The 13,343-nt window shown below is 40.4% G+C and overlaps 1 protein-coding gene across 1 annotated transcript; it reads left to right on the forward strand.

Moving 5' to 3' along the window:
- The first annotated feature begins 622 nt into the window (after positions 1-622).
- On the forward strand, positions 623-12,076 carry LOC111331480 (zinc finger protein zfp-1). Its single transcript, XM_022936604.2, has 10 exons — positions 623-902; positions 996-1,075; positions 2,129-2,183; positions 2,620-2,729; positions 3,612-3,715; positions 5,883-5,979; positions 6,767-7,830; positions 8,155-8,243; positions 9,304-10,445; positions 10,865-12,076. The coding sequence occupies exons 1-10, from the start codon at positions 791-793 to the stop codon at positions 10,916-10,918; spliced, it is 2,907 nt and encodes a 968-aa protein (XP_022792339.2). The 5' UTR covers positions 623-790; the 3' UTR covers positions 10,919-12,076.
- Positions 12,077-13,343: the final 1,267 nt, after the last annotated feature.

A 13,343-nucleotide genomic window follows, 5' to 3' on the forward strand; every position in this document is an offset into this window, starting at 1 on the left:
CGTCGAGTTCATCGTCGTATAACAGTGATTATTAAAAACTGGATCATTGGATAATGCAATTCAAGACTTTTTATTGGCTTAGCCATTATGGTATATCAGCCAATATACCATAATCTACAACTATGGTAAGCGTACGCGTCAGCTTAAAATCAAAAGGGAGCTAAAAAATCCAGTTTCTTCTTACAAAATAATAATTTCTTGAGGGCGTTTTTAATAAAACAATTATTCCACTCGCGCTTGTTGGATATGAGATGATTATAGCCAACTCGGCGCTACGCGCCTCGTTGGCTATCTATCATCTCATATCCAACGCGCGCTCGTGGAATAATTGTTAATTAGAAATCTGAATAAATTCTCATTTAATATGTTGCAACAATGTTAGCGATAACGACAAAATCGATTCCCTCATCGTTTAATTAGGAATTAACGTATAAAGAAGTTCCAAAAATGTAATAAATGGACGGGCGCATCAGAAAGCTGCAATATTTATAGTCTTAGTCTACGGGACCATATAGGCCAAAATAATTGTAGACTCTGTTAGACCTGAGTTGCTTCGAGCAAAAAGTCAAAGAATAGGTCCTGCAGTGATTCCTGGGCGGTCAGCGCATCCGCCATTCACGCAGCCGCACTAAACACATGTGGAGCCTCGCGCGTCGAGCGCGTCCATTTTAGTTTTGGGAACCAAACGCAAACTCCAAAGTGGTTCTTTTGTCTCCCCCATGCCTGATTCGGTGTAGTCCAGGCCAGAAACGCTCCTTACAGGGGTTTCAAATCATCGAAACTGCTAAACATGGTAAAAGAGATGATAGGAGGTTGTTGTGTTTGTTCGGACGAAAGAGGATGGGATGAGAATCCACTGGTTTACTGTGACGGCCATGGCTGCAATGTTGCCGTTCATCAGGGTAAGTAGAACCTACCTTTTAGATACCTCAAAGATTCCTTGCAGCATTTGAATTTTCTTGATGATCCAAGACTGTGTACTTATTAATTATCAGCGTGTTACGGCATCGTGCAAGTTCCAAAGGGACCGTGGTTTTGTCGGAAATGCGAATCCCAAGAAAGAATCGCTCGAGTGGTAAGCCGCTTATATTAGTCTATAACACTTGACAGTTCCTAGTACAGATCTGGAGCTTTCAGCAGTTCCAGAATAGGTTTCCTTTTCGTTTGTGAACTAAATGCTTGTATGATTTAACTTGTAAATTTCTCTCAATTAAACTGTCACGAAGTTCGTGTTTACAAGATAGCGTGACTCGACACGCAAGTTTTGGATTTCATGCTGATCGTTCGGTTTACATTTGCAGGTTAGCTTCGGAAGGGCCCTTCGATCGGCCACTTGACTTTTGTTAGGGTTCACGGAATAAAGATCTTAATTAGAGACATAACTTCTTGGTTTTGAGAAAAAGAAAACCTTTCATAAGCTTTGTAACATCGCTATAATGTACAGAGCACGTGTTAAGTGTTAGGAAAGAAATATATTTCTTGTCACTTTTAAGTTGTTCAATTGTCAAACATTTCTGTAACTGATTTGAATTTCATCTTTAAAGTCCAACTCATTATTTTTTTCATTTAGATTGACAAGGGCTTGTTGCTTATTGATTATTCAGGCTTAAAATTTCAATTTAAATTTCCAAACCATCAAAAGATACTGGAAATTGAAACACTGCACATATGTGCATGAATCTTTATCTAAGAGATGTAGAAAAGTAAAAGAAATCAACAGGAATCCAAGTCACAACAAGTCCATAACACAATTCTGTCCATATCTGAAATATTCCAGTTCTTTCTTCTGTGTCCTGAAAACCATCTATCAGGACTATTCAAGGTTTACCAGGAAAAATATGTTCTAAGTGCCCAAATGTTGTAGATGATGTCTAAAGATATTTTTCAGTCTTTAAGGCACTGAAAACAGACAGCACAACTTTCATGTACATTTGAGGTAGGCATAGAAATGCATGTTCGATTTGAGCTGGGAAAAACCAGTGCTTTCCATTTGCCCAGACCCTATATATTGAGAGATTCCAGATGTGAATGTAAAAAAATCATAATTTCAAACTTTGATGCGCTATCCTACTGTCATTTTCTAGAGTCATTTGGACTGTTACCTTTAACTACATTTGTCTAATTGCAGAAATGTGAATTGTGTCCATATAAGGAAGGTGCTCTTAAAAGAACAGATACTGGAGGTAAGCTTGTAGTCTACTCAGTAGTCATTGTGATAATGATAATAAAGATTTGCATTATTGAACAAGCATGAGGTCAAGATTAGGTAGCCAATCAGTACTCAGGACTCACTACATCTTCCCCCAAGGTGCTGTAAACTATATGATATTTAACAAATAGAGAAGCCTTGACTGTACCCTATTCTGTTGTAAAGCACACAGGAAAAGCTAGAGCACAAAAGAAGTATAAGGAGAAACAGAAGATGTAGTCAAGTGTTTCTCCCCACTTCTCGAGTATAGAACAAACCTTTCTGGCATTTGATACATTTAGAAGTTGATAAGGCTTGCAGGTTAACTGAAGTGTTCCATTTTATATCTACAGCAGAAACTTTGATTTCATAGGCTGTCTTTAAGTCTCTGAGTTAACTTGAATTTTTTAAATTTAATTCTTGTTTTTCAGGCTGGGCCCATGTTGTCTGTGCTCTGTACATTCCTGAAGTGAGATTTGGAAATGTTTCTACCATGGAACCAATCATTTTGGCATCTGTTCCTCATGATCGCTTCTGTAAGGTACTGATTTGTCAATCTTGTTACTCTTGGGAGTAGTCAGTTCACAACTTCCACCAGCAATTTCAATACACTGTCAGGTAAACAAGTGTTAAGAATTGAAATAATTGACGTGCGCTGTAGATTTCAGGATTAGCCATCCAAGAGATTGGAGAGTATTCGAGTAACTTGTTGTTTATCAAGGAAAATAGCAGGTACTCTTTATGGTCGGCATGTAATGGTCTGATACTTGAAGATCCTAGTCGTCGGTTTAAAGTTACATTGGGTGACCAATCGTTCAAAGCATCTGCCCCAAGAACTTGGAATGGACTACCAAGAGAGATAAGAGACCAGACTGATATAACCACGTTCAAGACAATGTTAAAAACGCATTTATTCAGAAGAGCATATTTCACTTTTCTCTAATTAGTCTCATGTAATTATAATGTAAATAGTTTAGTTAGTTTAGATACTTTTTTATTTAATTATGTAATTTATTATACTATAGGTGATTTTGTATTTTGTAAAGCGCTTTTGATCATATGTGCATGTAAAAGGTGCTATAGAAGTATTAAACATTATTATTATTAGAGTTAGATTTCAGTTCTGAGGATTGGTAAGGCAATATTTCAACCTGCTTTTTGAAAACAAAACACACACACACACACATGCAAGGCACTTTCTCTCTTACTTGTGTTCAGCAGGGAACTCATTGCTAATCTCTAACCACTTTATAATGAAACTTAAAGGAAAATGAACCTCCGTTCAAAATATTCATTATGCAAACATTCTTGGCATCAGGGTGTACAACTTTGGTCTCCTTCAGCAGTGTTTCAGATATCTGTTATTTTGACTCATGGTCATTACAGATTGTGGCTAACTACTGTAATTTGCATTTCTCATCAGACTTGTTATATTTGTGAAGAGAGAGGACGGGAGAGTAAGACAGCTCATGGAGCCTGTATGAGCTGCAACAAGGCAGGATGCAGATACGCTTTTCATGTCACTTGGTAAGCCATATGCATCAACATATCAAATCATGCAAGTTATCTATCGCTACTGCATGTTTTTCAATAAATACACGAAGCGATGCAATGGGCATGTCATACAATAGCTGTTATCAATTCTTCAACTTATCAAACACAACACTTTCACACAAAGCTAACTTATAACACTGAATCAGGGATGTAGCTAAAGTTTTTAACAGGCGGGAATCTAGCAATGATAGCCGGGTATTTGGACCAAAGGCCCAGTTAAGCGTGCCTGTGGCATTCATTATTTCGCATACATGAATTACAAATACCGCTGGCCATTGACTCTGCAAAATGGACAATGCGATGCGAATGATGCAATTGTCGTACTAAATGGAGTGTTTACAATCCTTTCAGTTCAGCTAAGACAGCAATGAAGCTGTAAAAAAATTAAATAAATAAATAAAAATCTTCTGACAACATTTAAAAATATTTTAAAGAAAGAAGTAGTGCTTTACAGCCAGAAAAATTGTATTCACAGCTGGGTAATTTTCCTGGCTTCCGGCTATTATCTACATCCCTTCTGAATGACAAAGACCCATACATTTGAAAGTTGTGCATGTCTTGGGTTTATGCATGTATGGATTGTGTATATTCATGTATGGATTGTGTTTATGCATGTATGGATTGTGTTTATGCATGTATGGATTGTGTTTATGCATGTATGGATTGTGTTTATGCATGTATGGATTGTGTTTATGCATGTATGGATTGTGTTTATGCGTGTATGGATTGTGTTTATGCATGTATGGATTGTGTTTATGCATGCATGGATTGTGTTTATGCATGTATGGATTGTGTTTATGCATGTATGGATTGTGTTTATGCATGTATGAATTGTGTTTATGCAGGTATGGATTGTGTTTATGCATGTATGGATTGTGTTTATGCATGTATGGATTGTGTATATGCATGTATGGATTGTGTTTATGCATGTATGGATTGTGTTTAGGCATGTATGGATTGTGTATATGCATGTCTTATGACTTGCATCTGAGTGTGAAATGTGTTTGCACAGTTAACATACATGCATACCTGAGTGGTACTGAAGTTTAAAGTAATTTTTTGAGGAATTTTGACAACAATCTTCTCAGTGGTTTTGATGCTCTTCACCTGGCAGTTGGTTTAAACACCTACAGTCGAACCTTGATCATCCAGACTGGTCGAGACCTCGGTAAATAGTCCAGATGATAGATAGTCCTTAATAATCGAAAATATGAATATTAATGAGATAGAATTGTAAACAAAAGGTATATTGCAAAGAAAACATCATTTTGACTGTGAAATCTACACAGCCTGTATGTATTTACAAATAAAACTTTCAGTTCAGGTATTTACAAAGGTCTAAGATGTTCAAGCATGTTTGTTTGCCTCTAAGACTTGTAGCTTGATTACATTGTGTAGTCCATCATTCGTCTTAGCTGCATTAACTGCACAGGGTCAATATCGTCCTGTGATTCCATGTACAACAAACGTTTTTTGAAACATTGCGCTGCCTTTTTAGTCGATACTAGGACCAAATCAAGCCTGAAATTCCCTCGGCAACAAAACAATTGAGCCAATCAGATATCAGCTGAGTGCATCAGAATATTTCTTTGTCTTGTCACACTTGCGAATTTTGAAAAACGTACAGGATAATACACTGTTTCAACAGTCTTTTGAAAGGATTATTGGGCTTTTTACAACTTTGAGTTCTTGTGATCACAACTAATTAATATTCATGAAAAAATTGGGACCAGAGAAAAAAGTCTGGATAATCGAATAGTCTGGATAATCAAGGTCCGGATAATCGAGGTCCAGATAATTGAGGTTCGACTGTACAGTCTCTTAAACCTTTACACCTGAATCTCAATATCTATGATCTCTATACTCCTCTCCATACATTTACTTTGGTACTGTCTAGGAGAATTCATTGAACAATCAAAGCTTCTTACATGTATTTTAATGATCATTTCCTATATTCTCATGGTCTTAACAAATGATTAAGCAGTATTACTGTAAGGAGATATTAGATGCTTGTCGCACAAAGGGTGTAGAGGGCTAAGGGAATTAAGACCTACCCTAACTCTGCCTTGACAAGAAAATTAATACTGACCAGGTGATACCTTCCTAATTGAATAATCTCTTGTTTTGTGTTGTTTGTCAGTGCGCAGAGTTCTGGATTGCTTTGTGAGGAAAATGATGGCCAGTCAGGTCCGACAGTCAAGTATGTTGGTTACTGCCAGTTCCACTGGAATAAGAGGGTAATGCATGAGAATTTTTTTGTGATCACGTTTTTTTGTGTGTGTGTATGGGTGGGGGAGGGGGGTAGAGTGGATCAGGCTCAAGAGGGTTGGGGAGGGAGAGTTGATGAGGCTTAAGAGGTTGGAGTAGACCAACTGGCATCCCATCCAGGGGAAATGGCAATACTCCCAGTCTCCTCATGCCACAGAAACTGGGATAAGCTCCAACTGGATAGGCCACTTGGATTGAGTGCAGAATTTGCTTTTTTGTCACTGTATACTTACTGTGTGGGAGGCGCAGTGGCCTCATGGTTGGTGGGCTCGACTCCGAATCCAGTTGTCCGGGTTCGAGCCCTGGCTGCGGACATTGTGTTGTGTTCTTAGGCAAGACACTTCACTCTCACAGTGCTTCTTTTCACCCAGGTGCTTAATTGGGTACCTGCAAATTTAATGCTGGGGGGTAACCCTGCAATGGACCAACATCCCCTCCAGGGGGGGGAGTGGGAATACTCTTGGTCACTTCATGCAACGAAAACCGGAGTTAAGCGCCAGTCTGATGGGCCACTTGGCTCATGAAGAGACTTGACCTTACACTTACCTGTAACTGGTTCCCACATTAACAGTAAACAAATCCAGTTTTAATCAGGCAGGTAAATCATGACAGAAAAAATTTTCTCTTAAAAGGCTCACTCCAATCATCATATCTCTTATTTCAATTTTAACCTAACGGTGAATGTGTAAGTTTCATGTCACGCAACTTTGTTTTTTTTGTTGTTGTTGTTGTTGTTGTTGTTTTTTTTTTTGACAGGCTAAAGGTGTTCTGTTCAACAGTAAACCCGCAGAAAAAACGAATAAGATTCTAGAAAAAGAGAAAGATATCAAGGAAAAAGATACAAAGAACAAAGACATCAAGGACAGTGTAGAAAAACCAAAGATTGATAAAGATAAAGAAAAAGAAAAAGAAAAGAAAGCTCCAAAACCAAGGTTGTCCACTGGTCCTACATCTGCTGCTACAGCCACTGAACAATCACCTAAGGTTGACAGCAATGCCTCCAGCACGACTAGTCAACCTGTCACTCCTAAACAAAGAGGAAGAAAGCCCTCTACTGTTAAGACACCGACAGAGTCACCTTGTAATTCTAAGACAGCTGTAGAGACACCGAAACCACTGAACAGCATAACTGGTAATATCCCTATCCAGTTGGCAGTACCTGGGGTAGTGCCATTGTCAACTCTGCCTGTTCAGAGTGGTGCCTCCAGCATAGCAGCTACTGCCATCAAGGACACTGTCCCAAGACCGGCGGCAATTCTTGGTCCGGAAATGCTGCCTAAATCTGTATCTTCTCAGTTGCAGGACATTCCACAACCTTCCTCCAGCGTCCTAGTACCTGAGATAGCAAAACAGATGGAGATAGTTATGCCAACAGAGGCAACTGCACCTAAACAGACAATTAAACCGACTGTGGTGGGTAATACTCAAACTAAGAAACGGGCTGCACCCAAGAGTGGGGATGAACCCAAGAGAAAAGTTGGTAGGCCCCCCTTAAAGAAAAAGAACAACACTCCCACAGTAAGTCGCAAGAATGGAACGCAAGTTTCTTCCTCGAATACAGTGACTTCCCCTTTAAATACAGCATTTTCATCAACATTTCCTCAGGAAAACCACGGGGCATCAACATCTCTTCCATCGTTGCCAACTTTTTCTAATCAGAATGTGCTTCCGAGCAATACTCAAGGAGCGAGTGTACGTCAGAACGGTCCAAGGACTCCGAGTCCGAACGCGTACATGATCCCACAACCACGAAACAGAGGACTTCTCGAGAACGGCCATCTACAACGGCCACCAAACAACAATGTGACCCAAGGACCTTTGTAAGTAATCACTTCAATTTTTATTTTTCGTAGCTGGTCTTAGTTTCATTATTCAGTCAATATTCATTGCCTGGGAGGAGTGGGAGGATTTTGTTTATGTCATTATAAAATTGACCTGAACCCCTATGAGGCTCTGTGGCCTTGTAGTGATCCCCCTTACTGGTAGTCAATTTTCATCAGTCCCCCCTTGAGTTGAGACGGCAATTCCTCTTCCCCCCCCCCCCCCAAAAAAAAAAAAAAATTTACTCCCGGCGATCAATAATAACTCTTCCCCCAGCACAAGGGGATGGGTGTCTTTCAACGGGTCTCCCATTTTTATCACAGACAACTTCCAACAAGTTTAGAAGAACTGCTGGAATATCAGTGGGAACAGGGGGCTCAGTTTCTCATGCAGCAAGCGTCGCAGTATGATGGTAAGTACATGAAGCGATATCAAATGAGGGCGTAACGAGTGAGACACGCGTCTCTCGCGCGCATGAGGGCGTGTAACGAGTGAGACACGCGTATCTCGCGCATGTGTCGTCCTCCGCGTTCGCCTCGCGCCTCCCTCCTCTTGCCTGAAAGGCGTAAACAAATGAAGCCTGTCCCGCAGGCTGAAGGATTTGTTACAACCAAATATTATTTCAGAGCTGATTTTAAGAACGACGTAGGTAATCTTTTGTTAATAACTGCCTTTTTTTTTTTGTTTTTTTTTTGTATATTCTTAATTTCTAAAATCTTCAGCCAAGCTGTTATTTTCGTAGTAGATTTCCAGTCATTTTGGCTGTACGATTTCATTTTCCTTAACCGTCTGTCTATGAATAAAACTTTGTTTGTGCGTTTCCAGCAATTTCTGAAAGCTGTGTTGAAGTTGTAGCGTTTATGTTTGCATTGCTGGCGGGAGAAAGAGGCAGGGCCTCAATGAAACAATTTGAATATATCAACAAAGTTGAAATGGTAAATTGGCCACCGTTACGATTATAAAAGCTGACATTTCGAGCGTTAGCCCTTCGTCGGAGCGAATAGGGGAATTGTGGGTTGTGTGTGCTTTAAAGGCAGAAAAAGGAGCTACGTGATTGGTGGGAACATGGCAACGAGAAAAAATGAAACACTTCACCCTTTACCCGTAAGAGACTGACTTCTAATTTCTCTTTAAAACATCACCTTTGGATCAAATGAGAAATGGTCATGAGAATAAAGGAAGCGATCACCATATTTCGAAGCTTCGGATTGTCGATCAAATTCTCCCTACCAGTATCACAGAGAATATTAAGGGAACAGTATAGAGAATATGAAGACTAATGTTAGGGTGTGGTCGAGCCTTGATCAGTTTCCGCTTGGTTTCTTTTCTTTTGGTTTCTTTGTTTGTTTGGTTGCTTTCAAGACGAATCGTCCGTGGAATACCATCCACAGGAATTTTTGATCGTGAGGTACAAACAGTGGTTTTCTCTTTTAAACCTCTCCACTTATTTTTCTTCTCTCTCTGCTTCATAGTTGCGTCACTGATGTCCAGCTTACATCAGCTTAAAGCCGACAATTCACGGCTCGAAGAACGTCTGTCTACCCTGACAAACCGGAAAAACCAGTTATTACAAGTGAATGCTCGGTTAGCCACTCCCATGTCCTGTACAAACACAAGCTCCACGGTCACGCCGTCCAACGCAAAGCAGCCGGCTGTGAGTGGCTCTGGCGTGACAGCTGTAACGCAGGGTGCATTGTCAACCGACACCAAAACCACGCCGAGCAATTATGGTCCGCGAGGGTCCATAAGTGCTGGTTCAGATGGGGCACCCAAAGTGGATGTCTCTCCAGGCACCAAGGATGGTAAGGTCCCTTTGAGTTCTAGTGTTAAACCAGTGAGTGGCAGTGTTGTAGAAAAGGAAATACCAAACGGGGAGTTAAGAGGCGGCAAGAACAAGGAACAGCAAAACAAACGTCCAGAGACAAATTTGAACACTGCGCCAAGCACGTCTTCGTCCTCAACGTCTTTTCAGAAGCAGCCGGTGAAGGTAAATAGTTTGCTTGTGCCGACGGCGTCAAAAACAGCCCTGCCTCCTCAGACACTTTTAGCTCAGCAGGAAAAAGAGAAGCAGCAGAAACAAGCGCAGGTGAATGTGATGTCACATGTTATTACATCTGCTCATCCCACCTCAAAAACAACACAACAGGTACAACAACAACAGGTACAACAACAACAACAACAACAGCAGCAGTTGCAGTCGCGTTTTCAACCTCAGCAAAAAATTCTCCTTCCCCAGCCGTTACCCACGAGTCAGGCGTTTGCAGTGCCATCGTTTCCCCAAACGCCGCAGAAAGCCAACCAAAAAGTGCTCTTGCAACTCATCCAACAGGGAGATGATATTCATCGCTTGTCCAGCCAGAATTCTGCCTTTAGCCACGATAAAACCCAGCTAGTATCACAGCCGGTTCAGGCCCAAAAGCTGTTGCCAGGCACAGTACCTACACAGCAGTTTGCGGCTCCATCGCTCTCGCTCCCCTACCCGGGGTTTTTGACATTTAGCGATCCAATGAATTTGACTGGGACCCGTGTGGACATGATGAAGGCAGCACATTTAGCCCCTCTTCAGATGGTCTCGTTGGACAACAGTCAGACAGGCCCTAAGGAACGTTCTCAGGTACGTAAGTAAACAATTTTTCTCGTTCGAACAATGACTTGTGGTGAAACCTAAAGCACAAAATCTTACAAGCTTGATACTGAAGCATTTTTTATCTGTTTTGTGACCCCCTCCCTAAAATCTGCCTAGAATGTCGGAGGCACACTCGCTTGTGACTCGCTAATTTTGGTTTTACTCGCCACAGTTTGACCTTACTTGTGATTTACCACTAAATAAGTACCATTCCCCAGCGCATTATTGTATCCAATTTCTAACTTTTGCTTATGTCGCGTGCTCATAAGCGCTCGTACCATACTTTTAAGACAGCCTTAAGTCTTGATCGTTGGTACCTAAGTGGTAATGTACATTTTGTACTGTAGTTAACATGTTTGCCTCTGACCAGATATATCTCCGTTTCATTTTCTCTGTTTTACTCTCAGTATTTCGACATGGATAAAGGTTCCAACACCGACAAGACTTCCAGAAACGGATAACGCTATGATTGCCTGAGCTCCTTGACTGTTTAGCGGAAGCATCAACGCTTGACTGAAGAAGTGACCGTCTTCTTCAAGGACAACGGAAATCGAATTTGAATCGCTAAGTTAAATCATTGTGTATCGACACTGATCAGCATTCGACATGCTCAAAAAGTGAGGCATTCAAGAGAGCTTCGCGTCCACATCTCCATTCGTGAGCCTACATCAAGGCTTCACACGCCATTTAAGGCTGCTTGGACGTATCAAGAACTTTAATAATATTCGTAAATATCACACAGAAATGGAAACGAATTTTCAGGGAACCAAAACTGGGAAGACGGCGAGTGGTTATTGGGCCGGCCATCCATTGCTAGCAATTATGGGTTATCGTACGAAGAGACCGACCACGCTTTTAAGGCTATGTTCTAAAGTTGATTCTCTAAGTTACTTTTAGAGTCAAGGCAACTGATCTCGAAGTAATTCCATGTACCCCCCCCCCCCAGCATTTACCGTGATTGTTCTAGTTGAAACCAATAGACGTCGTATGGTGTTCATGAGAGCAATATCCTCAACACGGTCCGCCTCAAAGTGTCTCGACGACATCGTGTATCAGTAAGAACCTTTTTGAAATAATTATACCTCCATTGTAGCTAAAGCAGTCACACGTTTTGCAAATCGTTCTGTACAAAGTTTTTACGTAGCTTAAGGATTTCAACTGCATATAGCTTGCTTTATAAGTCCATTTTTTTTTAGCCTTATTCCCGATTTGTTTCACTGTCGTTATTATTTATATTAATATGTCAGAGTGCTTTTTTAGTTAGCAACTAGCACTAACCCCCCCTAAATCTCACCCAAAGGTGGGTCATTGTAAGCTACTAAAATTGTCCAGAGATGAAGTTAAAAAACGAAACGCAGTTTAATCTCGGAAGCAGTGCCCGTTTTTACTTGTTTAAAGAGATGCGCGCTTTCGTTTAAACGCACTTGATTATTTAACGCATAATTATTACAAAACCAGAAATGTTGCATATCCGTGAATTGCCATTGATTGGCTGGGAAAGTTTTGATTCGTTAGCGGCTTATTGTGGTACAGAGATGGATTTCAGAGAGTTATATTATTATATGATGGGTGTACATTTGCTCAATGTGTAAAGCTGATGATAAATATTTCAACTTGAATCCTTTTGTAGTTCGTGTTTTTTATCATCCAGACACCGTAACCCGCTCAGACTTGACCAGCAAGTGTTTTGCGTTTACAAAACAAATTATTACGTGAACAAAGTAGCTTTACGGATCTCATCGTGGTTCTCGATGAGTTAACTTTCCCGACCTTCCCAGAGACTTCTTTCCTGCTAAACAAAAGTTGCCTCAGGGGTTAAGAATTATGGAAAATTTGTGTTTGTTGCGAGGAACGATTCTTAAGGTGTACCATCTTCTGAACCCTGGGCAAAGCTCGAACATGGATTCAAATGCCTCCTACTCGTTCCCGTCCTCCAAGACAGAAAACCCTTGATCCTGACCCCAGCATACAAACTCGGCTTTGCAGGTTTCAAGGAGTGCTTTGATTATGAAGTGGAGCTTCCTTGAAAAAAAAAATTCATAATGAGTGTCGAAAGCCATCTGAGATTTCGTTGATTTTGCTTTATTTCGCTATATGAAAACTCGCGCCTCTCTCTCAACCAGTCAGATGCAAAATTAAAAGTAATCACGACTACAACCTGGTCACCCGCGTTTTCCCGCGCCTCGAGTTCTCATTGGTTCCTGGTAGTATTTTTCTTGCCATGATTGGCTGTCGTTATTGCTTTGGTTTTGGCTTTACGTCACTCAACCGAATAGCACTTTTAATTATTTTGTTGGTTGATTTATTTCGATGGCAGTTGTCTAACGTCTGAATTACAAATGTACACAACACGCACAGATCTGAGAGCGAGCGAATCAATAACACAAGAAGCTAATACCATCAACAGCTTTAATTTTTTTTTTTTTGTCTAAATGTGAAATATATACAACCATTTTCCATGTCTGAAATCTATTCATGAATAGTAAGAAATAATGTCGCCAAGAAATTATTAAGGTCATTAAGAAACTCAGGGAAGTCTGTACCATTTTAATTGTTCAAGGTTTATATTTTTGTCAAATTAAGCCATCGCAAAAGTCTTTGAATTATTTCCGAAATTTGCGAACCTTTGTAGTTTTCGTTCCACCCCTGAATCTTGCGAAGAAGTTTGACAAAGTTGATTTTTTGTTTTTTTCATTTTCCTCTTCTCCCCAGGCATTTTTGTCATTCAGATTCAAGGCAATTTGATTGGCATTACAGACTGGACTTGTACTCGTTGGAAGGTCCTCATCATCGTAAAGCAGATTTCCCGTTATTTCATCTGTATTGATCACATTAAAATTGTCCGATAGAGTAGTAGGTGGCAACAACTGGGACGATTTCACATTT

This window comes from Stylophora pistillata, chromosome 12 (assembly GCF_964205215.1).
Source record: "Stylophora pistillata chromosome 12, jaStyPist1.2, whole genome shotgun sequence".
In the NCBI taxonomy this organism is placed as follows: Eukaryota; Metazoa; Cnidaria; class Anthozoa; order Scleractinia; family Pocilloporidae; genus Stylophora; species Stylophora pistillata.

What these genes read in the sequence shown, in the direction of transcription:
- LOC111331480 (XM_022936604.2), top strand. Translation starts at nt 791, where the DNA reads ATGGTAAAAGAGATGATAGGAGGTTGTTGTGTTTGTTCGGACGAAAGA. An exon ending in AAGAAAGAATCGCTCGAGTG is followed by an intron (nt 1,076 to 2,128) that starts GTAAGCCGCTTA and finishes GTCTAATTGCAG; the next exon opens with AAATGTGAATTGTGTCCATA. An exon ending in TAAAAGAACAGATACTGGAG is followed by an intron (nt 2,184 to 2,619) that starts GTAAGCTTGTAG and finishes CTTGTTTTTCAG; the next exon opens with GCTGGGCCCATGTTGTCTGT.